The sequence below is a fragment of the Mesoplodon mirus genome, assembly GCF_964341445.2.
Source record: "Mesoplodon mirus genome assembly, chromosome: 4".
Lineage (NCBI taxonomy): Eukaryota > Metazoa > Chordata > Mammalia > Artiodactyla > Ziphiidae > Mesoplodon > Mesoplodon mirus.
The window spans coordinates 64,015,772-64,041,203 of NC_138979.1; the positions used below are offsets into that span (position 1 = coordinate 64,015,772).

Consider the following 25,432-nt stretch of genomic DNA (forward strand, 5'->3'; position numbering starts at 1 on the left):
CCCCATCCCTCCAGAGGCCCCGCCTACGTGACTCTCCGATATCTTCTCAGAAACTGCTGTGCACCTACGGCTTGCCGCCACGTCTTAAAAAACCTCCACACAAAGAGAATAAGGTCTCATTTGCTTCTTCCACATAACTGGGAGTCGGGACAGCCTTCCCGAGCCTTCCGTGATCTTTAGCGCCCTCCTAGGCCCCGGAGCCAGACGGGCGCTCAAGGCCCGCCTGGTTTTCACTGGGGCGACAGCGAAACAATGCCCTCCTCTCGGCACGCAGGAAGGGACAGGCAGGCACAGGCGGGGTTGGGGCTCCACCTTTTGGCTTCCGGCGCCATCGGCCGGGGACGCCCCCGTCGCGTCTTTGGGGCCTACGTGCGACGCGACACGGCGGGAGGCGGGCCGCGGCCGGGGACTTCCTCTCGGCCCTCCTGGAACCAGGCTCCGCAGCTGCCTCACCGACCGGCGCTGAGAAGGCGGGTCCTCCAGAGCCTTCGAGTCGAGGGCTAGAGCGGCCAGGCCGCCGAGCCGGGTCGAGCCCGAGCTGGCGACGGCTGCGTCACGCGAGGGGCGGGGCTGCAACGGGCGGAGGCCGGAGCCGGAAGCGGAAGAGGCGCTGGGAGCGGGGAGTGGGGCCTAGCTGCAGCCGGAGCCTAGGAGACGGTGAGTATGGGGTCCGGGCCCGCGACGGGAGCGGTTGGCGGGCGGTGAGTCGGAGGGGTGGGCGCCCTGGGTGTGGATCCCAGGGCTCCCGGGTCGGTCTTGGGCTACTCTCTTTCGTTTTCTTCTCGGTCTGTCTCAGGCCGCGGACCCGACCTCTCACCCCTGACCCGTCGCTTCTCCCCCAGAGGGCGGTCACCGCAGACCCCGACCTCTCGATCCCTCGTGTCGGAGTCCGAGCCTAAGAGGCCTCTGAGGCCCCTGCAGGGATCCTGTTTGGGCCCTGCACCTGCCCGCGGAATGGGGTCGGGGTCCTACCTGGGATAGCCTGGAGGGGTTTTCAGACCCCTCCCCTACCCCCGGCTCGAGGCTTAGTTCGCACATTTCCTCTTCCCCGCGCGGCTTGGAGTTTGATTACGGCCCAAGCTGGCCTTCCCCTCCCCTCCCCCCTCGACCTCCCCCAGGTCTCCCCTCGCCTCCGCTGGCGGCGGTTACGGGGGACGGGGCTCTGAGATCTCTGGGAACCGAGGCGTCAGGAGGGGACGCGAGCGAGGGCCTCAGGCCCCCTGAGTGTTTTGTTGTGATGCTGGATCCGCTCCAGCCCGGAGGAGGGGCCCGGCCAAGCTGACAGTACAAATGCCCGGGCTGCTCCTCGGTCCGGGAATCTCTGTGCTTTAGTTCCGGGTGCGGGTGTCCTGGTGTGGAGCTGGGGTGGGAATCGCCTGAGCCAGGGCTCCGTTGAGGCGGAGTTGGCGGCCTTCCAGCTTCCCTCCTCCATGCCCTTGAAAAGGAGGAGCGTTTCACCCGGTGGTGGCGGCTTGCAAGGTGGCAGGTTTGAGGTTGCAGCGGTGGGGCAGCGTCAGCCAAAAATAACCATGGGGCGCTGGGGTGGCCGGAATCCGGGAGGGCAGCCACTGACCTGGCTGGCTGCTCTTCTTGTCAGCCCAGTTCTCTGGCCAGGACCAGCAAATGAGAAGACGACTAGGCCCGTGCTCAGAGAAAAGCTGGCATCCTCCGCCTGGTTTCCTTCACCTTACCTTTTTCTTCATTGTGCAGAGGCAGAGCCTTCCAGAGCATAGCGTAACAACCTGTTTGCTGAGGTCTCAGAGAATCAGAGATAATTGATGAGAAATGGGCCCTAGAGCCCTAGCTGGGAAGATAATGAGGAGCATCTGGTGTTCCCAATATTTCACTTGCCTAGAATGTGTTAAAGGAGAAGTTATATCCTCTATGATTGCCTTGTGTGTGATGTTTTATATAGCTTTCATACTTGTCATCTCCTTTGCCAAGTTGGCTGGGAGGTCGTGTCATCTCCATTTCCCAGGTACGGTAACCAAGGCCCAGTGTATAAGGTCACGAGGCCAGTAAGGCAGCACTGGGATTTCGTTCAGGGTTTTCTACCCGGATCTGTCTCTCCTCTGGTCCCTTGGAAGGGACTTAAAAATGTCCTTAATGCCCTTAGGGCATTTAACACAGACCCCTAGTTGTTACCTGGAACCTTTTTAATGTTGCTAATGAAAAGCTGCCTTCAGTACCTCTTGTGGGCCCAGACCTGTGCTAGGCCTTTGACCTAAAGGCATGTACTAGGCATGTTACTTAAAGGAGTGATATAATTTAATCTGCACAGAACCCTGTAAGAGATAACTATCCCCTTGTTGCAGGAGGAAGTTGAAGGTTAGACTTGTTTAATAACTTGCCTAAAGGCACAAGCTAGAAGTGGCAGTGCCAGGATTCAGATTGACATCTGAAGCTGTGCTCTTTCCACTAACATGAGCATATATAAGAATCTTCTAGGTCCCAGGAGAGAGTCTTTGGCCTGTTGTAGAATAGACCATGTCTTCCAGGTCTGGTGCTTTGCCCAGTGAGGATGGGCAGGGCCTTTGTCCTGGCCATTGGAGCATCTTCCTTGTCCCTTATTGAGATGTGAGACACTGCCTTCATTCCATCACTTGGGCACCTGACCCAGCCATAATTGCAGGGAAACAGTGAAATATTAGTCAAAATAGAACAGCTCTTGAGGAGCTGTTCCAGAGTATTTATCTCCAAGGGTTGCTGTGGCCTGGGCTTCCAGGTAGAGGGCAGAAGACAGCTGCCAGCAGGGAGATTGAGGGCAGTGACTTTCTCAGGATTGCAGAGAAGCTCCCAGGGGTTTTGTCATATATGCCTCACTGACATGCTCGTTTAAGGAGAGCCATTCCATTCTGTTCTCCTCCAGACAGACCGTTCTCATAAGATGAGACAGCCTCAGTGGATTTGTCCAAAATGTGCTTGATCAGGCAAGCCCAGGACTGACCACCATTGGTTGGCTATAGCCAAGTGAAGGGTTGGGAGGAAGGCTGGCTATGGTCTCTGGCCCAGCCCTCCTGTGGAGGCAGTGTCAGGGTTTGGGGTGTGGGTGGAACAGGGAGCTGGCCTTACATAGCCATCTTTCTCAGCTGATGGCTGATCCGACCTGGCAATTTTCTGTGGTGGGGGTAAGTCCCTACTGAACCAGCAATAGTGAGGTGGGGCCCTTTTGGCCTGCCTCCCCAAGCCCAAAGCCTGCCAGACAGCCAGCCTTCTGACTTCTCCTGAGATGGGCACAGAAGAGGATACTGGAGCAGGGAATCTAGAAGAGGGCACAGTAATGGTACTGTTGGAGGTGAGGCGCTGCCTGGCATGGCACCAGTGGCAGGTGGTCTGCGGGTGCTAAATAGGCCTCGGGCAAGTGACTTGGTTGCTCTGAAGACCCTGGCATCTTTACAGATGCTAGGACTGAATGTAGACCAACAAGGGCTGGATAGACCCCCATGTCTGCTTGGCCAGACCCTCAGGTAGGCTAGGGAGTGTTTGTGGGACCCTCTTGGTCCAAGGGCTGGTCTTCTTGATTCTGCTTGTGGCTCCTCACACTGATTTTTGGTCCTTGAGCAGGGTACAGTTCAGGGCCTCAACCAGGCAACTTGGCTTCTCAAACTCTAGGGCCTTCACCCCTTGCTCCTGTGTACTGGCTCCCTGCCAGCAGCCTTTTGACTCTGGCTCAACAGAACAGGCACTTCATAGGACCCTACAGACAGGCAAGAGGGAATTGAGCACAGGAGGCTCCCTTTCTACTTGGCCTTGGTCTCCTGTGATGGTGCTCACCAGCCCCTCCCCGCATTCTGCCTTGGCACCTGTCCTGGCTCTCCAGGTTCCCTAAGTGCTCAGGCCACCAGGCCAATGATGCTGTGCTGGGGAGGCAGCTGCTTTTTTGTTCTCTGGTGGAGAAGGGTGTTACCCATTGTCTGCTGTTTGACCAGTGTGACCTCAGAGTTCTTCACTTCATAAAGCCCTGGGAGGGGCTGCCCCCAGACAGAACAATGGGCCTCTTCTTCAGGAGCGCCTAGGCTGCCTGGGCAGCCCTGTGGCTGGCTGCGTGTTTAGCAGGGCTTTCTATTTCTCATGGCCTAGATGCATCACTGTAAGCGATACCGCTCCCCTGAGCCAGACCCGTACCTGAGCTACCGATGGAAGAGGAGGAGGTCTTACAGTCGGGAGCATGAAGGAAGACTGCGATACCCCTCTCGAAGGGAGCCTCCGCCCCGGAGATCTCGGTCTAGAAGGTGAGAGGGAACTAGGTCGGAAGAAAGGATTCCTTCCCACCTCTGGGTTAGGGAGACAGCCTGGAGGCTTGTGGCAGCCCTGGGCCTCCTTCAGATGACTGCCGCCTCTGCCCGGCTGCACATTGATCACTGCCCTGTCCTCTTCAGGCTCTTCCCCTGATCTCACCTGCATTCCCTGGCCTCAGTTCGCCACCATCCATGCCACCCCTTATTTCTCTATCCTTGAGTCTTCCTTCTCCTGACACATTCCCCCGTTTTCTAGGCCAGCATCTCCCCTGCTAACCTCTGAGCCTTCCTGATTGTGGATTGGGAACATAACTTCAGCCCTTTCCAGATATTGGTCCCTGGTCTTATCTCAGTTCCCAGACCAAAATAACAGTCTCTGCAGGCCACAGAGAGCTCTGGGCTGGGGGACCCTCAGAGGTCCTCCACCACGCTCACCTTTCCCAGTGCTCCGCCTCCTATGGCGCTGGAGGGGTGCTGTCAGGAACTGGGGTTCTGGAGGTTGGATTTCACACACATGTGCCCCCCCTCCCCCACTTCCCCTAGTCTGGATGCCTCTGCTCCCACAGGCTACCCTTGCGAGCCCTTTGCAGAGACCCCACCACATGAGTCTTGATTAGTAGCAGGAGCCCGGTTGGTGGGAGGAAGCTCTGACCAGTGTCCCTATCCCCGTCTTGGCAGCCATGACCGCCTGCCCTACCAGAGGAGATACCGGGAGCATCGTGACAGCGACACATACCGGTGTGAAGAGCGGAGCCCATCCTTTGGAGAGGACTACTATGGATCTTCACGTTGCCATCATCGTCGGCGGTCACGGGAAAGGGAGCCATACCGGACCCGCAAGCATGCCCACCACTGCCACAAACGCCGCACCAGGTCTTGTAGCAGCGCCTCCTCGGTGAGTGGTGGCCAGAGTGTGCTGGCTGGGGCTTAAAAGCCTCGTCTCTTTCTAGCCTTCTCTCAGGCTGGCTGGTCTGGGTGAGTACTGCCAGCCCTGCGCACGTGCATTTGGTGTGCGTGCGTGTGTGTGTGTATGTGTTGTCTGGTCCAGGTGCAGGGCTGGGCAGGGGCCCGGCTCCTCTATCTTCTGGCCCATGGGCAGTGGCAACTTAGGGGCTCTGGTTCCGGCGCTGGCTGCTCCCCAGCCTATCTGTATCTCGACACCACTCCAGGACAGGCCACATGCGCAAGTAGCCAGAGACACTTCTTCAGAATCCTTAATAGGGTTGCTGGTACGTGGTCTGGGGCTGTACGGCCCGGTCCTCCCCACCCAGAGATTGCCCCCACACACAGCTGAGTGCTCCGACTGGTATGGACTGCATCCACCTCTGCAGTCTCTGCTCCACACCCCTCACCAAAGGCCCGGAGGCTGGAGTGCCCACGGGTAGGGGAGGGCCCATCAATTAGCTTGGACTAGGACCTTCCCTCTGACCTCCAGTCAGGTCCTCTGCAGTCTAGCCTCTTCACGTGAGGGGCAGTCAAGGCAAGGGGGATGAGCTGCCTGTGTGGTGGGGCATGTGAAGAAATGGCAGAAAGGCCCGCAGCTCCAGGCCTTGTCCAGCTGCAGGCCACATGCCCAGAGCAGGGCCTGGAAACATCCTTAATGTGAAGGGTTGTACAGAAGGGTCTCTGCTGAGACCAGGAAACCACACTGCGCTCAGACCTCTGGGAAGGAAGGCCAGTTGTGTATCTCTGAAGGTATATGCTGTCTTCTCTTCTCTTCCCCAGCTCTCTTCCCTCCCTCACTCGCTCCCGGCCGTGAGGCCCCTGAGGAGTAGTGGTGCAACAGTGGAGGGGGGCCAGGCGTCTTCTCTGCCGAGCTTTCCCGTGGTTCTTTGAGTGGCCACGGGCTGAGGTTGACTGGGCAACCGGCATGGCCTGGTGGCCTCTCTGCACGCTGCCACAGGATGGTAGTGCAGGGCTGTGGCTCTGCTTCTTCTCTTTTTGGTGCCCTCTGTCGTCGTGAGGCTCAAGATGGGCCGGGCCTGGCCTGTGAGTAGCATAGGTGCCAAGGCCAGGGCAGGAGCTGGCTTGGGGCCTGTGTGGGCCATCGTGGTGGTAGGCCTTGGAGAGTCGACTGGCCCAGAGGATCCAGGGCTCCTTCCCTGCTCGATGCTGGTGGCACAAGGGCTGCTGACGGAAGGCCGTTTCTGCTGGTGATGTTAATTAAGTCTGGCCACGGATGCCGTCTAGGGACAGGTGGCAGCTGTCGGGCATGTGCAGGACTGCGTGGGCAAACAGAGGCAGGCAAGGACAGGCTGGGCATTCTGCAGCTGAAGCCAGCCAGAGTGGCCTCTGACCATTCTGGATGATCGGACCCAGGCTGGGCCAGCCATCTTCTTGTGCCGTTCTCACTGCGTCTCTACTCTGGCCGAAGCCATCATGGGAGGGCCCGGGAGGGGGAGACTCAGTGGAGGAGGGAGTCAGGCCTGTGACTCTCTACACGGCAGCCCCTCAGCAGCAGAGGCTGGTTGTCTTTCTGAGCATTTGCGGCGCCCTTCTCTTAGATAATGTCCGAGTTTTCTTTACATACCTGTAGCTGTTTTTACTTTTCTGTTTTTGAAGTCAGTTTGTGTCTTGACGTGTCCCTTGCAATATCCCTATCGTTATATATGCTGTGTGCCTTATGAAATGCTGGGATCTGGAAAATCCAATCAACCAACCCACCGGCTCCTCACCGTCTCCACCTCTGCCTTTGACTGACACCTCAATCTGTCAATCGGAACCGCCTACCATGCGATTGGTCGGATGGCGTTTCGGGGGGCGGTGCATGCAGAGAAGCCAACAGAGCAGTAAGCGCAGCAGCCGGAGTGTGGAAGATGACAAGGAGGGCCACCTGGTGTGCCGGATCGGCGATTGGCTCCAAGAGCGATGTACAGCCACCTTTCGTAAAACTTTACCTCTCTACTTTCTATCCCCCTTGTTAGACGAGACCTCTCCTGCCTGGAGGGGCCTCTAGTGCGCGTGGCGCCTTAGCGGGGCCACCAGTAATTGCCTGAATGACACAGACACTAGCAACTTCCGTTTTTAAGAGTGTAGCAGTGAGAGAGAAACCTCTTTTGTTTTTGAGAATTTGAATGCTGTGAACTTGCAGGAGCTGCCGATCCTCTGTCCTCCGGATCCTCATGCCCTGTTTCTTTTCTCTCCTAGATGAGATCGTGGGGAACCTGGGTGAAGGCACCTTTGGCAAGGTGGTGGAGTGCTTGGACCATGCCAGGTGAGCCATCTTCCTGGGAAAAGTTGGCCTGAGGTTCTTGAAGGTGGTGGCAGAGCTTAACCTCTTTCTTTTTGAAGAGTAGCACCAAAGCAGAGTTCTGACCTGTGCATATTGGGGTTGTGCTGATCCCCTGAATTAGGGAGAAATTCTTGGGATTCCATAGGCATGTGGCGTCTCTGCCCAAGAACTGCTGGTCAGTGAATGGCGCTGCCCCAGTTTCCCCACTTCCCCAGGACTGTGGGTGCGGATATCAGAACAGGGCAAGGCCCTGGCTCCTCCGTGGTCTGGATCTGCTTCCTGTGATCTCTTAGGGTCTGGGCCTGGCAGGGGCTTGACAGTACTGCTGAGCCCAACTCAAACATGAGCCCTCACCCTCTGGAGGTCTGCCTGAGAGGCCGTGCAGGCCCCCACTGAGAGAAGACGACCCTGGGCTTTCTCACCAGGCAGGCTGCTGCCTTCTCCAGTGTGGCTAGGGTTGGGCCCCTTTGAGTGTGCTGAGGTAGAGCGGGGGTGCACCCGGGTGTGTAGGGGTGCTTCTGGGGGTACCTTACTCCCTTCTAGACTGAGCAGTGAAAAACATTTCTGTCCCCTTGCCATTCCTCAAGACCAGAAGCCTTGCCTCCTCTACCTTAGGCTGGGAGGCTACCTCCTGGGAGCCCACTGCCTTCCCACCTTAATGGCCCTCTCTTTGGTTTGGCGCTTTGACCAGAAAGTGCTTGTGTCCTTGCTGTCTCATTTGAGCCACGTGCTGCCCTTATGTGACTTGCACTATTTTAGAGATGAAGAAACACGCTTGGGGTCTGACTCTATCCCCCACCTGTTGAATGGAGGAGCCGGGTACCGCTGTGCTTGGTTCAGAGGGTTGCTTGGAAAGGACAGTTAGGCCCAGCAGTCCAGCCAGCCATGTGGCCCCAATTTAAGGTAGTGCTTATCACTGAGGAAGCCTCCCTGGGTGCCCAGTTCCCATTTAAACACCCCTCAGACCCCGTGTGGGCCAAGAGGTTAGGGCTGGGACCAGTGGGTATAGGGACATGTAGACTGTACAGTGACGAGAGAGAGATGTGGCAGATCTGAGAGCTGTGCCACATGGGGGCTCTCTGGACTGTGTCACTCTGAGTAGCTAGATGGAAAGTGAGCCTTTGAAGTCACTAATGGGTAGGCACAGGGCTTAGGGGACCTATAGGGAGTCCAGAGGGAGTCGGCCAGTGGGCTTGTTGTGAGGAGGCAGAATTCAGCTCAGCAAAAGGAGGGGCCGTCCAAGCCTGGTAGTAGTTGTGTGGAAGTGACGAGCTCCCTGTGTCGAGGGTTGGAATGCCCTTGAGGGATCCTGTTCTAGGAGGCTGGAGTGGTGGTTTTTCCTCTGAGGTCCTCTCCTGCCCTGAAAATCTGGGAAAATGGGATAAGGAGAGAAAAACAGGGTGTTCTCTAGAAGATGCCTCTGCCCTGGGGCCTGTAAAGCTTTCCTCAGGCACCAAGGCCAGCTTCCCAGAGGCTTCAAGGCCACACCGTTGTGGGCCAACGCTTATCACTCTAGTTTCCCACTGGGCATCTGAACTCTGGCTTTTCCTTCCTGACAGCGTTGGGCCTAGCAGGCTAACCTCAGCAGATATTCTCTGCTGAGATTCTGCAAGTGGCCTACAGGGCTGGTGCTGGGGGTAAGGGTGGGAGGTGTGGAGCAGAAATTATTAAAATCCTCATGGACACTGAACAAAGGTTCCTGGCAGTCTGTGGTCTCTGATAAATGCCGTGGCTGGTAGGCAGGCAGGTGGGGCCAGGGTGGTGTGCTAAAGGGATCGGCCCTGGGGTTCCCAGGGAGAGGAGCCTGCTGCTGGGACCCTTACCCTCTTGCCAGGCCCTCACTCCATCCTGGAATCCCAGGAGGAGCAGTTTGCCCAGACTTGTAGATGTGCTCTGGAAGGTCAGGAGGTGCCGCAGAGGGTTCTGAGTGGGACCGCCTGGCCAGGATCAACGGACTGGCCTACAGGTTGGGTTACTGAGTGAGCTCTAGGGCTGGCGCTGGTCAGCAGGATAGGGCTCTACTTCTCTGCCTACGCCCCCGGGAGCTGGCAGTGGCTGAGATCATAAAAGCCTAAGACTGGCACGGATGCCAACAGCAACTTGTTGTTATAATGGTAGAGGTCTAGTGTTACAAGGGGTAGGCTGGGCATCAAGAATCTGCTGTCTTCAGGGCAGGCCCTGTTCCTGGAGTCCTGAGTAGTGTTTGCCAGGAGTTGCTGGGTTGGGGCAGTGGGTGGGGGAAGGGTTGCACAGCTTCTCATGAGAAATTCTGCTTCCTTCCCTGGTCCAGAGGGAAGTCTCAGGTTGCCCTGAAGATCATCCGCAACGTGGGCAAGTACCGGGAGGCCGCCCGGCTAGAAATCAATGTTCTCAAGAAAATCAAGGAGAAGGACAAAGAGAACAAGTTGTGAGTGTTGGCAAGGAATGGGAGGGAAGCTTCCTAGGGGGCAGTGTCCACTCCAGCCCCAACTGCCTGGACCCACTGGGGCTGAGCAGTGCCCTTTCACCTGGTTGGCACCATGCCTTCTGCCGACAACCAGAGCCAGGGGAGTTTGGCGAGTGAGTCTTGCTGGAAGGAACCTTTGGATTTCAGTCTAGGCTCCACCACAACCAGCTCTGTGTTCTGAGGCGGGCCTCCCCACCCTGAGTTTGTGAATTGGGGGCTTCATTGGGTTGTGGTGGGCATTAGACAAGATACAAACCCCAAGCTGTTTGGGGCTCTCATGTAGTCAGAGATACCCAAAGGAGAGCCACCTTTGGCACACAGACACTGAGCATTCCCCCTCCTCCAAGCACTGTTCTGAGCCCTGCAGGATCTCAGGAAGCTTAGCTGAGGGGGTGGGAAAAAGCAATGCTTGTTCTGTGGAGTGTACGGGTGTTAACTCCACCTCGTTCTCTGAGATGCAGGGATTGTGCCCATAATTTTCTTTCTCTATGTGTATCTGCATCCTGCGTGGGACCCAGCGGCCTGGGAGGGAGTGGGGACTGGCATCACTTGAGGGGAGTGGGTGAGGCAGCCAGCCCCCCCAGCACAGACCCTGAGCCCCATCCATCCTTCTCCTCCAGCCTGTGCGTCTTGATGTCTGACTGGTTCAACTTCCATGGTCACATGTGCATCGCCTTTGAGCTCCTGGGCAAGAACACCTTTGAGTTCCTAAAGGAGAATAACTTCCAGCCTTACCCTCTACCACATGTCCGGCACATGGCCTACCAGCTCTGCCACGCCCTTAGGTGTAAGTTTCCATCCTCAAATGGAGCATGGGTCAGCCACATATCTGCAGCAGAGTCACCTGGTGATCCTGCTCTCCATCATTCGCTCTAGCACGTCGCTAACTATTCTGCTGGGCCAGAGACACCAGGGCCCCTTTGGCTGAAAGGCCTTCAGGTAGGAATCTGTGAGGATGGAGAGGTTGCAGTCCTCTCTAGGGGGCTCCTGAGCTGGCCTCTGCCCCCAGGCACTTGGGAAAAATGAAAGAGCTGCTCCAGAATTAGCCCTGTACCACCCCGGTTCCTACCCTCCTGCATAGGATGAAGAGGTCAAAGACTGACCTGGCAGGTCCCACCCACAGGTCCTGTCAACATAGACACCCTCTGTCTCACCATCATTTCCCATCTGTCTGCCAGCCTTTGAGAGCATATTTGGTGGTGCCTGTGCTCAGCACGGCAGGATTTGCAGTGGTTGGAACAGGTTGGGAAGGCTCGTTGGAGAGGTGGATAGACCTAGAGCTAGACTACAGGGTCTGCATAGATGACGGGTCAGGGGAGAGTGTTCCAAGCCAGGTGAGCATTCAGCGATGGCCCAGAGCCTGGCATGTGCTGCAACTCATTCTGGTGAAGAGAGGGCCCATGTTGGGAGAGATGGGCCACACTGTTGTGAGGGTCTTGAGTGCCAGACGGGAAAAGTGATGAGTGGCAGGGTACCACCATCGGTGGGACAGGAGTTGGAAGAAAAAGGCAGACTTCTCCCCGCTCGGGGCTGGGGATGAGGAGAGGCAGGACTGGCTTCATTGTTGTGCTTCATAGGGGGCCCTGTGCTTGGTTTAATACTCTGCTGCTACCATCTTGAAATTCTTTTTTTTTTTGCGGTACGCGGGCCTCTCACTGTTGTGGCCTCTCCCGTTGCGGAGCACAGGCTCCGGATGTGCAGGCTCAGCGGCCATGGCTCATGGGCCCAGCCGCTCTGCGGCACGTGGGATCTTCCCGGACCGGGGCACGAACCTGTGTCCCCCGCATCGGCAGGCGGACTCTCAGCCACTGCGCCACCAGGGAAGCCCATCATCTTTGAGATTCTTAACTTTTTAATAAGACGACCTGCATTTTCATTTTGCCCTGGGCCTTGCAAATTACGTAGCTGGTGTTGGGGAGAGGGAACCACCCCAAGGCTGATGCTGCAGCTCTGGTGACAGACAGGTTGAGGAGGCCTGGTCCCCTGCAGACAGGTGGAGGGAGGTTTTATAAATGGAAAAAGTCTCCCCTGCCCCCTCAAGAATCAGAGCCTTCCAAGGCCTTAAGCACAGAGAACTCTAGAGAGGGAAGCCAGTACAGAGGCAGTTCGGTCTGCTCCCTTGGCCCACTGCTGAGGTTAGGGGCTGTGAGGGGCTCTGGCAGGCTGGCTTTGGAAGAGGGAGCTGGCCTAGCGCTGGCAGGTGCGCCAGAGAGGAAGCCCAGGTTTTCAGTGTCTGCTTCCCTCCTCTCCTGCTTCCCCAGTTCTACATGAGAACCAACTGACCCACACAGACTTGAAGCCAGAGAACATCCTGTTTGTGAATTCTGAGTTTGAAACTCTCTACAATGAGCACAAGGTATTGGTGGGGGAAAAGATTGAGGCCCTGTTCCAGGGGTGCGTTACCCACCAGGACAGACTCGACCTGGCTCACCTTCCTTGCCCTTCAGAGCTGTGAGGAGAAGTCGGTGAAGAACACCAGCATCCGAGTGGCTGACTTTGGCAGTGCTACCTTTGACCACGAGCATCACACGACCATTGTGGCCACCCGTCACTATCGCCCGCCTGAGGTGATCTTGGGTGAGTGACTTGTGTAGCTCCCAACCCTGATAAAGCGGGCAGTTGTTGGGAGGGTATAAACAGGGAGTGAGGTGCCTGTCCACCACCTGAGGCCAGTGTGCTGAGTCACTATGGCTGTTGACTTGGCCTTACCAAGAGACTTCTACTGGGTTTTGGGCAGGAGCCTTGCCAGGCAGTGTGGTAGCTGCACTGTGACCTCTAGGCTGGGAGCACAGGGGCTGAATCTCATAGCCTGTCCCTTCTTGGCTTTCAGAGCTGGGCTGGGCACAGCCCTGCGACGTCTGGAGCATTGGCTGCATTCTCTTTGAGTACTACCGGGGCTTCACACTCTTCCAGGTAAGGCCTCTCCCACATCACCCCACTACCCTAAGTGCTGCTACTCTGACAGGCTGCAGAGGCCTAGTGTGGGACCACTGCCCACCAGTCAGCACATTGTGAGATTGTCTCCTGAGGGTTGTAGATGCTCAGGGGAAGGAAGAGGTCAGGGTAGCTGGAACACTCAGGGACTCTTGTGGTCAGCCATCAAGGATGGAGGATTGGGGTGGGAGGAGTGAGCATTCCAGGCAAGGGGCACCGCATGAGTGAGGGCATGGAGATGGGCTGGGGCAGGGCACCTTCTAGGGAGAGAGTGAGGAACGTAGCCAGAAAGAGGTGTGTAGTTATGCAGTGCACCTGAAGGGTCAAGGAGTCTGCCCGTGACCCTGAGAGAACAGGCTGGCCTCATCCCTGGTCCCAGGCTGCCACCAGGTCAGAAAGGCTGGGACTGCTCTTCCATTGGTGGGTTTGCATCTCCTGGGGCAGGAAGGGAACTTGCCCATCTTTTTTATCCTTTATTCCCTGAGGGACCCTGAGGGGGCAGAGGCTGGCACTGACCCCCACTTGCTGTGTCCCTAACCTTCCACAGACCCACGAAAACCGAGAGCATTTGGTGATGATGGAGAAGATCCTAGGGCCCATCCCATCACACATGATCCACCGTACCAGGTAAGGAGTCCTGGTTGCTCCCACAGGGCTGGCCTAGGGGCCTTTCCCATCTTGGAGTGACCTGGCAAACCTGTTGCCGAGACCTTCCTGCTGGGTCAGGCCAGGATCCCCTGCCTTGCTTTGCTACCATTCCTCAGGCTGCCACTGTCGTTCCCATTTAAGACTTGACCCTTCCTGTCCTTTGTTTTCAGGAAGCAGAAATATTTTTACAAAGGGGGCCTGGTTTGGGATGAGAACAGCTCTGACGGCCGGTATGTGAAGGAGAACTGCAAACCTCTTAAGGTCAGTTTCTGGCTTCCCCCAGCTCAACTTATGCCAAGGAGACCCCAGGCACTGGGCAGACACACAGCAGAGAGACAGGCCGGCCAGGCAGCTACAGGCTGCCTCCTGGTTCCGGCCCTATGGGAGGCTGTGCCTAAGGCTGCTGGGTGCTGGCAGTGGGGCTTCTTGCAAACTGCCCCCAGAGGGGCCCTTAGCTCCACCCCTTCCCCACAGGGTGGCTGTGCATGTAATTGGGGAACACCAGAAGAGCCAGAGGTCAGAGACCGTGCTACTTCCTGCCCCCTCTTCTCTCAATTTTGGGAAGAACTAGGCAGGGCTGAGGTGAGGGGTAGGGAAGACCTAGACATGGCCAGGAAGCCTCTGTCAACTGCATTTGGTGCTTGGACAAGTGAATTCCACAGAGGTGATTTCTACCCACCTGTCAGAACTTTGCACGTGGGGGCAGAGGCACCAAGCCAGCAAGACACCCAGTAGTAGCCTGACAAGTTCAGAGCAAACATTATTACAGGCACAAAAAGAAAAGAGCTGCTCATTGTCCAGGAGGGGAGAAGTAGTCCTCCAGGGAGGCATCCCTGCCTCCTCAGTCACGCAGCAAGGCTTCCCAGAGGCAAGGGGACCTGCTGTGGCTTCCCACGACCCTGCCATCACACTGAGACACCTTGTGTCCCTGAGCAGAGTTATATGCTCCAAGACTCCCCGGAGCACGTGCAGCTGTTTGACCTGATGAGACGGATGTTAGAATTTGACCCTGCCCAGCGCATCACATTGGCGGAGGCCCTGCTGCATCCCTTCTTTGCTGGTCTGACCCCTGAGGAGCGGTCTTTCCACACCAGCCGCAACCCAAGCAGATGACAGGTGCAGGCCACCGCACTGGGAGATGGAGAGCAGAACTGGCCTGCCCGGCCCCTTTTCTCCAAGCTCTACCACCGGCCCCAGGGCCAGAGCCACCCAATGAACAGTGCAATGTGAAGGAAGGCAGGAGCCTACAGGGGAGACTTGATGCCCAGCTGCCAGAAAGCACAGATTTGACCCAAGCTATTTATATGTTGTAAAGTTATAATAAAGTGTTTCTTACTGTTTGTAACCCCTGGTACCAGTGTGTCCATCTCCAGGCTCCTTGCCTTCTCCCTTCCCTACCTTATTAATAAAGTCTTTCTTAGCAGTTCAGCTTCTGGAGAGCTAAGTGTAAACTGGGCCAGGCACAGAAGGGCTAGCCAGAAGCTCGTGTATCCCTCTGGGCCCAGAAGAGCAGTGGTAGGTCTGCTGAACAGTCCTAAAAGGGGACTGCAGGCCCCTGTACCTCTCAGCCCCAAGGAATATAAGGGAAATGGCCCACTGGTTTTACCTATCCTTCCAGCCCCGTCTTTGTCTTTGGCTGGGACTTTAGGCTCTTAAGTGCCCGATAACGTTAATGAAGTGTGAGAAGCAACGCAGGCTCCTAGGGCTGGGGATGCAGTACTTCACTGCAGCATACCGAGCAATTTACCACAGAGTACAGGACTCCGTCATTCAGCTTTATTTTCATGCTGGTTTTTGGTTCCCCAAGAGCTGCATGAGTGATCGTCTTGGCCACCTGACGGGGGTTCCCTGGGACTGGGCACTGTGGGCAGGATGCCTCTGAAAAGAGCTGAAGAGAGAGGAATCATGCTTATCTTTACCACCACTGGGGAAGGCCCAGGCTGAGGGCAGGAAGATGCTCCAGTGCCACCTGGGGAGAGAACAGGGAGAGGCTTGGGCACCAACTCCCAGCAGCCCCTCAACACAAGGCCATCGCCCTCAGGGTCACTGTGACTTACTGGAGCAAGCACAGTCTTCTGGGCCAGGGTTCTTCTAGCTCGTTTCTCACTGCACCCAATTAGGAGACCTCACTGCATCAACAGGCAGCCAGAACCTGTTTAATGGTTGCTTACTAAAATGCCTGTAATCCAGCACTGCTCCTCAGATGATGGCCCTGCCTCTGAAGAGAGGGCCCCATTTTGGGAGCTGCTTGGCCCTGAGAGTGAGCAGAGGCTCAGGAAGGATTCACAGTCGCTGGCCTTCCACTGCTGGAGACAGTTTAACATCTGAGGGAAGATGAGAGGAAAGGAGGGACCAGCCCTCTCTCCCCTGCTTCATCTGCTCCTGCCTATGCTCCTATAAGAAAAGTGATAAGTAGCCTGAAACCCATGGTACCAGGGCCTACCCTGTGTCCATGATCCTTGGCAAGCCCTTCCACTCACCCCCTTAACCAGAGTGGGTGGGCACAGAGCAGAAGGAAGCCTGAAGCCCTGAAAAAGGCTTTAAAGCACAAGCCTTTTGCAAGGGCCCCTCTCAGGAACTTCAGGGCCTGGCTCCTGTTCTACCAGCCTTCAGGGCCTGGGCCTGTGAACATCTGCGGGCTTAGTGCCTTAGGATCTGAGCAGCAGTGTGTTCCTAAGGCTGAGCCCCACCAGCTAGCTCATCCAGAACTAGCCTCATTTTGGCATCTTTGAGACAGGGTGCTGGCCCTGAGCCCACTCGTCTAAAGAAAACAATCATAAAGGGTTCAAGGCCCACACTGTAAAAGCTGGGGTAGAGCCCACATGGGAGGGATGTGCGCCCTGCTCTGGGATCACAGCTGCCGGGGACCACTTCAGGGGAAGGGCAGAGGGGGCAGAAGAGCGTAGGGGGTGTGTGTGCAGGCAAGGAGGGCGGGGGAGTGGGTGGCTTAGGACGGAAGCACCAGGGAGCCTCTTCTGGCTCAGCACCAGGCTCCCCCAGGGGCCTCCCCAATACTGAACATTAACGCTGCACCCTGAGGGGTCTGGCCCCAGACCAGGCAAAGGCTCAGCCCCCAGCTATAGAGTATGGGGTTGGGGGGCACTGCTGGCAAGATGGGCACTGTGGTTCTACAGTAACATAACCTTATACTACCTGTGCTGAAGACAACAGAAAAACAGTAAAAAAAAAAATCCCAATACAGTAACACGTTCTGATGCCATTCCCCCCTTCCCTGCCTCCCAGAGTGATGGAGTGAAAAAAAAAAACCCAGCATAAAACTTGGATCAGCTCAAGAGAAAGGGTCAAAAGCCCCCAAATCAACCTGTGGCGGGGCTGAGGGGAAGGCCTCAGAGCCCAAAATGGAACGGAGACTGCAAGTCTGCCCTCTAGCGGACAACTGCAGTGCAGCCAGTTCTACGTGATCTGAGGAAGGGCCACTTAGCTGGGGTTGTGAGGGAAGCAAGGGAGACAGAGCCACAAGCTCGGCACCAGAGCCAGCTCAGGCCCCAAACAGGGCTGCCCCACCCCGCGAGGCGCTCGCCCAGGCCCAGAGGCTGTAAACGTGACACACAGTCTGTGAGCTGCCTATGTCTGTAAACAAAGCCCCACCTGATCACGCAGGGGGCCGAGTGTAGCGATGCCTGGAGCCACTGTGCACAGAGCCTGCCACTTGCCCCGCACACCCAGTGAGAAAGCTTTCCCTGGCTAAGGGCAGGTGACAGGTCTGTTTTAAATATGAGCTGTTCTCTCAAAGAAAGAAACCAAAAAGAGAAAAAACAAGGTCCATGAAGCTTCACATCCTTAAGGCGTTCGTTGGCAGGAGCAGCAGGGGACCGCAGGGTCCAGCCTGCCCAGAGCCCTTCTAGGCAGAGTGCAGTGGGATGACAAACTTGCAGCCAAAGGGCGAGTGGTAGCTGATGCCCACCTCCTGGAATACCTGCTGGGGAATGCCGATGTCGCACAAATAGACACGGCCTGCGTGCTCCCCCAGAGGCAGAGGTAGGCCCAGAGCCAGTGACCACTTGGCATCGATGCCCTGTTCGACTTCATGCACAGGAGGGTCTATGCTGAGTACTGGTGCCCGGTTCTGGTTGGCCCAGGCCACGGCTGCTTTGTACCAGGGCTGATCCCGCAGGAAGGCATTCTCGGGACAATCCAGGCAGTTGATCACCAGGTCCACAGGGCTGGTGGGCAGATCTGTAGGTGGAAAGAGTGCCATCTGAAAACCCCTATGAAGTATCAGCCCAGGCTGGGACTAGAACCATGGTGGCCCCCAAGAGTGTCTTGTTCAGACACCACTCCAGAGGCCAGCCTTCTCAAGGCTGGGTCAGTACTCAGGCCCCGGAAGTTCCAAGGCCTGGTTAGGCTGGGTGCTAGAGACCAAGAGCGTGTCAGCCTGATGGACCACTGTCCTCATGGAGCTCCCAGGCTGAAGCACTGTCCTGCTGGGTGTGCAGAGCTTCTGAGGACACAAGGCCCTTGCCTCCTCCTCATATCTGACTAACTCCCTGGTAAATTATAAGCTCTGGGAAGGTGGGCTCTACTGCCATGTCAGCCCTCACAGGGAGACTGTGCCTAGGGCTCAGGAGGAATGGGCTGACTGCCATTTGCTGTCTGGCCCAAGTGTGAGCAGGCAAGAGCATGCTCATTCTACACCAGGATGGCCTGCTCCAGACTGCCTGGCCTTGCTGGCCCCTCTCACTATCATGGAAATAAGTCCTCCTTGCAGCCCAACCTTAAGAATGGGGAAGGAATCTATCACTTCTCGGGTGTTTTAAAAGGCTTCTCTGCTCTAACCAGGCCTCTGGGACAGTATAAGAACAGATGTCTCAACAAGTATATAAGTCTTGACCAGCCCGAGAGGTTAAACTGAGACTAGTGGAAATCAGACCAAACTCAAAGGTGAGCATCCTCAGACCTGCCTCCTGGGGCAGTTGGGATAGAAAGGATTGTGGGCAGCTAGAGGAAGAACCAACTGCCTGGAAAAGGGCATCATGTTATAGATCTCAAGGGGGGAACCCACATATGAGAACCCCTCCCCAGGTCTCAGCCTTAAGTAATGACATATCTCAATTCTCAATTAGAGACTGATGGCTTCCTTACTCAGAACAGGCCACTACAGATGGAGGTGGTGGTGTCCCTGTGGGCCCTGAGGCTCTCAAGAGTGGGAGCGGCATCTTATCTTCCGCATGCCCACAGGAGGAGCCTGGCCTGAGAGTAAGGCAACCTAGAATGGCTTGCTGACATAGCTTAACATACCGTTCTTTCTTTACTTGCCTTTCAGGTACCAGGCCCTCCGGGTTTTCCTTCTCCTTCACTGACCACTCTTTCCCTGTCTCCTTAGCTGGTCTCTCAAGTCCCTGACATCTATACAAAGAACTCAGTCTAACAACTTCTCTATCTAATCTCTCTTCCTAGGAGACATCTTATCCAGGCTCATTATGGCTTTAAATACCACCCACACACTTGTAATTCCAGACCAGATCCCTTAACTCCAGACTCATCAATCAACATTTCCACCTGCATATCCAACAGGCATCTCTAACTGAGCTTCTGCTCTTCTTCCCCAAACCTCCCCCCCAGCTCTTTCCATCTCAGTGATGGGACCTCCATTCTTCCAGTTACTCAGGCCAAAAACCTTGGAGTCATTCTTAACCCTTCGCTTTCTCTCATCCCTTACACCCAATCTGTAAACTCTTATCTTCAATATTGCTTCAGAAACTAACCACCTTTCATCACTTCCACTGTGGCTGTCTTAGCCACCAACATTTCTCTCTCCAATTATTACAATAGCCTTAATAACTCTCTTTGTAAGCCTACAGTCTGCTCTCAAACAACAGCCATAATGATCATTTGGAACCCGAGATGGATTATATCTTTCTTCTACTAATTCCTCCAGTGACTCTCCATCTCACCCAGAGTAAAATTTCAAACCCTCACAGTGATCCACAGGCCCTTTATGACTGGACCCTGAAATGTCTAAGTCTGCTACCCTCCACCCAACCCTCCAACATTCTCTGTCTTCCCTCCCTGCTTTATTTGTCTCCATAACACTTACTGCCATGTGACCTGAAAGAGATATTACTTGTCATCTGTCTTAACCAGAATGTAAGCTCCACGGAAGCATGGATTAAGAAAAAAAATCTGGGACTTCCCTGGTGGCACGGTGGTTAAGACTCCACGCTCCTAATGCAGGGGGCCTGGGTTTGATCCCTGGTCTGGGAACTAGATCCCACACGCATGCCACAACTAAGAGTTCGCATGCCACAACTAAGGAGCCAGCGAGCTGCAACTAAGGAACCCCTGAGCTGCAACTAAGGAGCCCGCCTGCCACAACTAAGACCCAATGCAACCAAATAAATAAATAAATATTTTTTTAGGAAAAAAAAATCTATTGCCATATCCCCAGTGTCAAAAACAGTGCCCGTTCTGTAAATATCTGTGAAATGAATAAATAGGTCCCCACCTCTCCATCTGAGTAGTGGGAGGAGGAGGAGGGTGAAAGGGATAGGAAGTAGGCAAGTCGACACCAAAGGTATTTATTTCCTTAGACACTAAGACTACTTACGGGCAAAGCACTCTTTACACTTGTGGTGCTTTTCCACCTGTCACCACTGGGCGGCACCGCCAGACCCACGAGAGCACCGAGGGCGGAGAGGGCCTCAGCCCAGCTCTGTGCAAGCGCTCACCTTTGAGGCTGGACACTTGTTGGCCCTGGGTCTTGCTGAAGAGAGACAGTTCGTTGGTAATGGATTCCAGCATCTTCACGAAGTTGGGCAGGAAGAGGATGACGTGGACATCATGGTTGGCTAGGTGCCTCCCACAGCTGATACCCTGAGCCCCCTTCACATGGGGCCCACATAGCAGGGCCACCGTAGGCCTCTGGTGAACATTTTTGGGATTCAACCTGGAACAGAAGGCAAAGAAGCATTAGCAGCTGCAGACCTGCCAATCCCTTGCATCATATACCAGGCTAGTGCCTCTCGGCACCTACTGCTCTCAGAGTTCTCGCGAGTCCCAGGTTCCAGAGAGGGATGGACAAAATCCACTAAAGGCCAGGTTTACAGGGTGGCACTCCCACTGTCCCACATCCCGGTGTCACGTCATCTGCTGGGTCCTCTCATTAGGTAGTTCACCCAGATCTTGTTCCATATAACACTGTTGCCAGAACATTGCTTTCTGACCAAGAACACTTACTGTTCTCACTGTATGACCTATTAGGTCCAAACTCTTCTTAGCAAAGAGGCTTTTCTACCTCTGCAGCCTTCTTTGCTCTTCTTCCCCAACATGCCTGCTCCACTGCAGGAACACTGGTCTCATCATTCTCTGCTGCACGTGTAAGGTTCTTTCTTGCTTCTGCTCAAACTATTTCCCCTGCCCAGAAACCCCTTCACTTGTGAAACTGACCCACCCCTTTTACGATTACTCTGGCTCAACTCCTAAGACACTCACAGCAAGTACCAAAGACGGTAGTTCTGAATCATCCTCAATCAGCTGCCAGTCCAAGTTCTCCTTACTGAGCTGCCAGTAAGCTAATAAGAGCAGTGGTGTAGATACTAATAGTACCTATTTCACAGGACGCTGGGTGGATGAATGGATGTAAAGCACTTGTAACAGGAACCGACACACAAAATACTCAATGGATGCTGGCACTGTTACACTACTGGTCACAGAGGAGGCAGGAGGCAGGCTAGGGGCTTCCCGGCCTCCTAGGCTGGTAGCTGCCTTGGACACCCACTTCCTGATGAAGTCACTTCCAGCTTCCTGCCGTTCAAAGCTGAGACCTCTCTGGTCTCAGAGAAGCCACAAGTAAGGAGGTTTAGAGGATTAGCCCTAGAGCTGTGCCCGACTCAGTCTGCCCCCAGGGCAGGAAGGGAAGGGGAGATGAACAGAAAGAGGCTTAGGGCCCTGCTTAGGGGCGGAGCAGTGACAGTCATTTACTGGTTTTCCCCAAAGAGAGGAAGACAGATGTTGTCGAGCCAAAGAGGAAACTCCCACTCTCCAAATAAATTTGGGGGAATCTGGTAATGTACTTTACATATACACCGAGTCATTCATTTCCCTCACCATGTTTGCATCTTATGGAAATATGACGAGTACTTCTCCCTTCACACAGATACTGCGGAGTTCTGGCTTCTGACTCACCCGTGTCTGTTCCCTAAATGGACTCTCCCTCTCACAGAGGCATCCCCATCAGAGGACTCAAAACGGACCATGGCACCCACATACCCAACGGCAGGGTCAGAGTATAGGCACTGGAGACCTGGCTCCACCATGAACCAGCAATGTCACATGGGCCAAGTCTTTCTGCTCTCTGAGCCTTAGCTTTGCTCATCTTAAAACCCGGGTTACTATTTACCTTCGAGGTGAAGCTATGAGGATCAAATTAAATGCTGTTGTGAAAGCACAGTGAAAAAATGCATGGTACTTGACATGCATGAAACTGATTACCGTGGTATCTTTCTCAAAGGAAAACCAGCAACTGCTGCAAACGACAGGAGATGGCCCTTCTGAGAGTTCAGACACTGAAAGAATAGACAAGCACAAGAACAGCCAACTCCAAGAAGCTGACTAGAGGAATGTGACTTGGGGAGGACATTCAGCTCCTGCCCCCAAACTGCTATTTCTGGGAAGCCACTTAATGGCCTCAAATACTCCCAGGAAGAGGTTATTCTTCAAGTTGCCCCAATGGCTGCTCTGGGAGAAGGTTCAACGGTCATCAGACCCAAGGGCAGGACACTCCTTCAGAGAGCAGCCTGCACCACTTCCTCCTTTGGGGTCTCCACTGGCTCTTTCCTGGCAGAGGAGAGGCCAGGGACCCAGGCTGGGAAGCAGGCCTAAATCGAGGGACAAGGAGGAATGAACACAGTGCTATAGGGTGAGTGGAGTGGAGAAGCCAGGAGGGGAAATCGCACAGCCAGCGTGGATCACTTTAGACACCACTCTCCCACAAGGCTACCAAAGTCCTCCTCTTTATTGACAAATCCAGCAGATACCTGTCAACTCTAATTGTGCTTGCTCTCTCAGCATCGCCACTGCTGACCGTCCCTTTATTCCTCAAACACCATTCCTTTGGTTCTTAAACACTACCCTCTTGGTTCTCTTACCTCTCTGGCTTTAAACTTTCTTAGCTAGTTTGGAAGGCTCCTCATCTCTTAACTCTGCTTTAATGCTAATGTTCCCCAGAATTCCACCCTAGGCCCTTTCCTCCCTTTACACCCTCTCCTTAGAGGAGCTTGCCTATTCTTATACCATGTACCAGATGATGACTTCCAGATCTTTATCTTTGGCTGAGTCCTTTTTCTAAACTTCAGATCCAGATTGCCAGTGGCTGATCTGGATGTCGCACAGGCCTCCTAAACCCAACATATCCAAAACAAAATCCACCATCTCCCCCAAACCTGCTCCTCTGCCCACGTGTTTTATCACAGTGAATGCTACCACTATCCAACCAGATGTCCATGCTAGAACGCTTTAAGTTCAGTGATCACCGACACTTCACTTTCCATCACCATCCATATCCATTCAATACCCTGCCCTGCTGATTTTACCTTTAAAAATTCCCTCATCCACCCACTTCTCTGATCCCTACTTCCCTGCTTGGGGCCACCATCACCTAGCCCCTGGCTCAGTTTTCTAACTGGTCTCATGGCCCCAGGCTTGCCTCCATTAATCTACTTGGCCAAAGTCGCCTTTTTAAAACACAAGACTAACCATGTTACAGCACTACTGAGATCCCTTCAGCAGCTCCCTCTCTCTCAGCTGTACCAAAGCCCTACTTTCCAGCCACACAAAATGACTTATGGATCCACGGTCTCCTGATCCTTTCTGCCCTCGGCACACGCTTTTTACTTTTCCCCCTTGCTGCTCGCTGCTGTGAACTCCCCCTTGCTCTGTAGGACTCAGTTTGGATGCCACTGCTCTAGGAAGGGTGAGTGTCTTCTCCAGCCTGGAGTAGAAATGTGGCTTCCTGGAGAAGCTTCTGTTTCCTCTACCACAGCACTGGACTTTCTGGAGACCTCACTAGGCTACTGGAGGACAGGAGCAGTATTTTCTTTTTCTTTGTATCCCTAGCCCTAGCACAAGGTCTGGTACATGGTATCAGTAAACATCCACAAAACTAAGCACTGCCCCTGATATAGCAGCCTAAAAGGGCAAGTGGAAAGGTACCAAAGTCTAGCTCTTATATCCAGTTGTCAGGGTTATTCTAGAAGCTCTCAGGTATGGAACTCAGGATTGATTTTTATCCCAGCCCTCTGAGTGAATGGCGAGTTCCAAAGGCTGGGTCTCTGAAGGTTCTTAGAAAGCAAGCCTCTGGTAGTCAGCAGGAGTCTGGGAGTCAGCTGTTACCACGAAGGAAGGATCAAAGGGTGGTTTGCTGGGAGAAGAATGAGGACTTCCAGGACAAGGGTGAGAGAGGCAAACAAAAACCTTGCAGCATCTAGGAAAGTGACTTCACAGAGGTACTCACGTTAGAGAAGCAGCAACGGTCTGGTGAACTGTGTGTGTGATGCACTGTGGTGGTGCTGAGGCAGAGCAGCATCACCCCACACTGAGCCCCCGCCGACCTGGAGGCAGTTACCTGTTGGGTCCTCCGAGTAGGGTCAGTGCCATCTGACTGGCACACACGCCTGTCATCTCCAGTCTCCGCTCCAGAGTCAAGCCATGCTTCTCAGCCACAGACAACAGCTTTTTATGCAGCTCATAGGAAATACTTGGGACAACCAGGCCAGAGTCTGCAGTTTGAAAGGAGGTGAGGAAAAAGGGAAAGTGATTACAGGAAACCAGCTCCACAAATGGGTGTAGTTGATCTGTGAAAGCCAAGACTTTAAGACTGACCCTCCCCAGCCCACCTGCCTAATCTGGGACTTAGGCATGCTATGCAGCTCTCCACAGAGCTCAAGCAGTGCATGGGGAACTGAGTAACAACCCGTTCAGGTTACCACAGAGCAGGGATGAACTTAAACTCTCTTAGAAGTGTAGCTTTAGACCACAAAGGCCAAATCCATGAAGATGTATTTGGTACTATCAAGAAAAGGCTGCAATCTATCAACCACATTAGAAGAAAACATGCTTTTCTCAAAGTGGGGGAAATGCCATTCCTGGCAGTGAGGTTTTCCTCACAAGCAGACCCCTTATCCTTCCCCAGAGTGGAACAGACACTAGCTAACCCTCCTGACCCTCTTGGTCCCTGCTGTTCAATTTCAAGGCAGGATGACTTGTTTATCCCATCTGCTCCCCACATCTTCTTCCTCCTACTGTCCTCTACTTAGCCCTTCCTTTTGGCTGAAGAAATTCAACTAGGAAATTGTTTTCTTAAGTAATTTTGTCATTTTCTCCCCATTTGGGTTGACTGTAACCCAATACTCTTACCACACGGAAAGAGTACACGGAAAGTAACCTATGGCTTGCTTTAAGCTACTCAGAAAAATCTTTTACTCACCATAAACAAACAGAACTCTATAAAGGTTAGGGAGAATCATAGTCATTGAAAGTACACCATGGAAAGTATTGATACCTGGTTTTACAAGGTCAAAGTCTGCAGCAGCTGGGTACACTTGAAGGAGTCCATAGTATTATATGTATCAGTAGCAAGGTGCCGTTTCAGGGCCCAGAAAACCAGGACAGGAAAGAAACAGCAAAGTCAAAAATTGTGATCTTTTGCCTTGACAACGAATGCCATCTTACAAAAGCTAAAGCCACTGGGCTGGCCCCAAGAGAGCAAACCCTCTGCCAAACAGCCCCATGTGGCCTCACTGGCAGACCAAGAAACACAGATTCCAATCAGCAAGTCATCGTGGGATTGCAAGTAATTAGTTTTGTCTGGCTGGATCACATGGCTTTTTAGATCCTGTGTCCTTATCTATACTGGACTGTAAACTCCTCAAAGTAGGGAAATAAGCCTCTTACCTCCTCAGCCCCCACCTCAGTTAT

The 25,432-nt window shown here is 54.3% G+C and overlaps 2 protein-coding genes across 5 annotated transcripts in view; one reads left to right on the forward strand and one right to left on the reverse strand.

Moving 5' to 3' along the window:
* The first annotated feature begins 558 nt into the window (after positions 1-558).
* CLK3 (CDC like kinase 3) lies at positions 559-14,843 on the forward strand. Of its 2 annotated transcripts, none has more exons than XM_082617737.1 (13): positions 559-657; positions 4,081-4,232; positions 4,917-5,133; positions 7,012-7,108; positions 7,386-7,452; positions 9,761-9,877; positions 10,537-10,703; positions 12,178-12,272; positions 12,364-12,493; positions 12,747-12,829; positions 13,398-13,477; positions 13,669-13,759; positions 14,435-14,843. In XM_082617737.1, exons 2-13 carry the CDS (start codon positions 4,081-4,083, stop codon positions 14,609-14,611), a joined length of 1,473 nt encoding a protein of 490 aa, XP_082473863.1. In that variant the 5' UTR covers positions 559-657; the 3' UTR covers positions 14,612-14,843. The 2 variants fall into 2 exon arrangements, with proteins under 2 accessions (XP_082473863.1, XP_082473864.1); XM_082617738.1 differs by lacking the exon at positions 559-657 and adding an exon at positions 676-701.
* Positions 14,844-15,241: 398 nt separating this feature from the next.
* Positions 15,242-25,432, reverse strand: part of EDC3 (enhancer of mRNA decapping 3) — a 53,203-nt gene continuing 43,012 nt past the window's right edge. For all 3 annotated transcript variants that reach the window (XM_082616873.1, XM_082616874.1, XM_082616875.1), the window contains 3 exons: positions 24,081-24,234; positions 20,188-20,405; positions 15,242-17,695 (listed from right to left, as the gene is read on the reverse strand). In XM_082616873.1, coding sequence (XP_082472999.1) covers positions 17,361-17,695; positions 20,188-20,405; positions 24,081-24,234 — 707 coding nt within the window. In that variant the 3' untranslated portion in view covers positions 15,242-17,360. The remainder of the gene's footprint in view (positions 17,696-20,187; positions 20,406-24,080; positions 24,235-25,432) is intronic.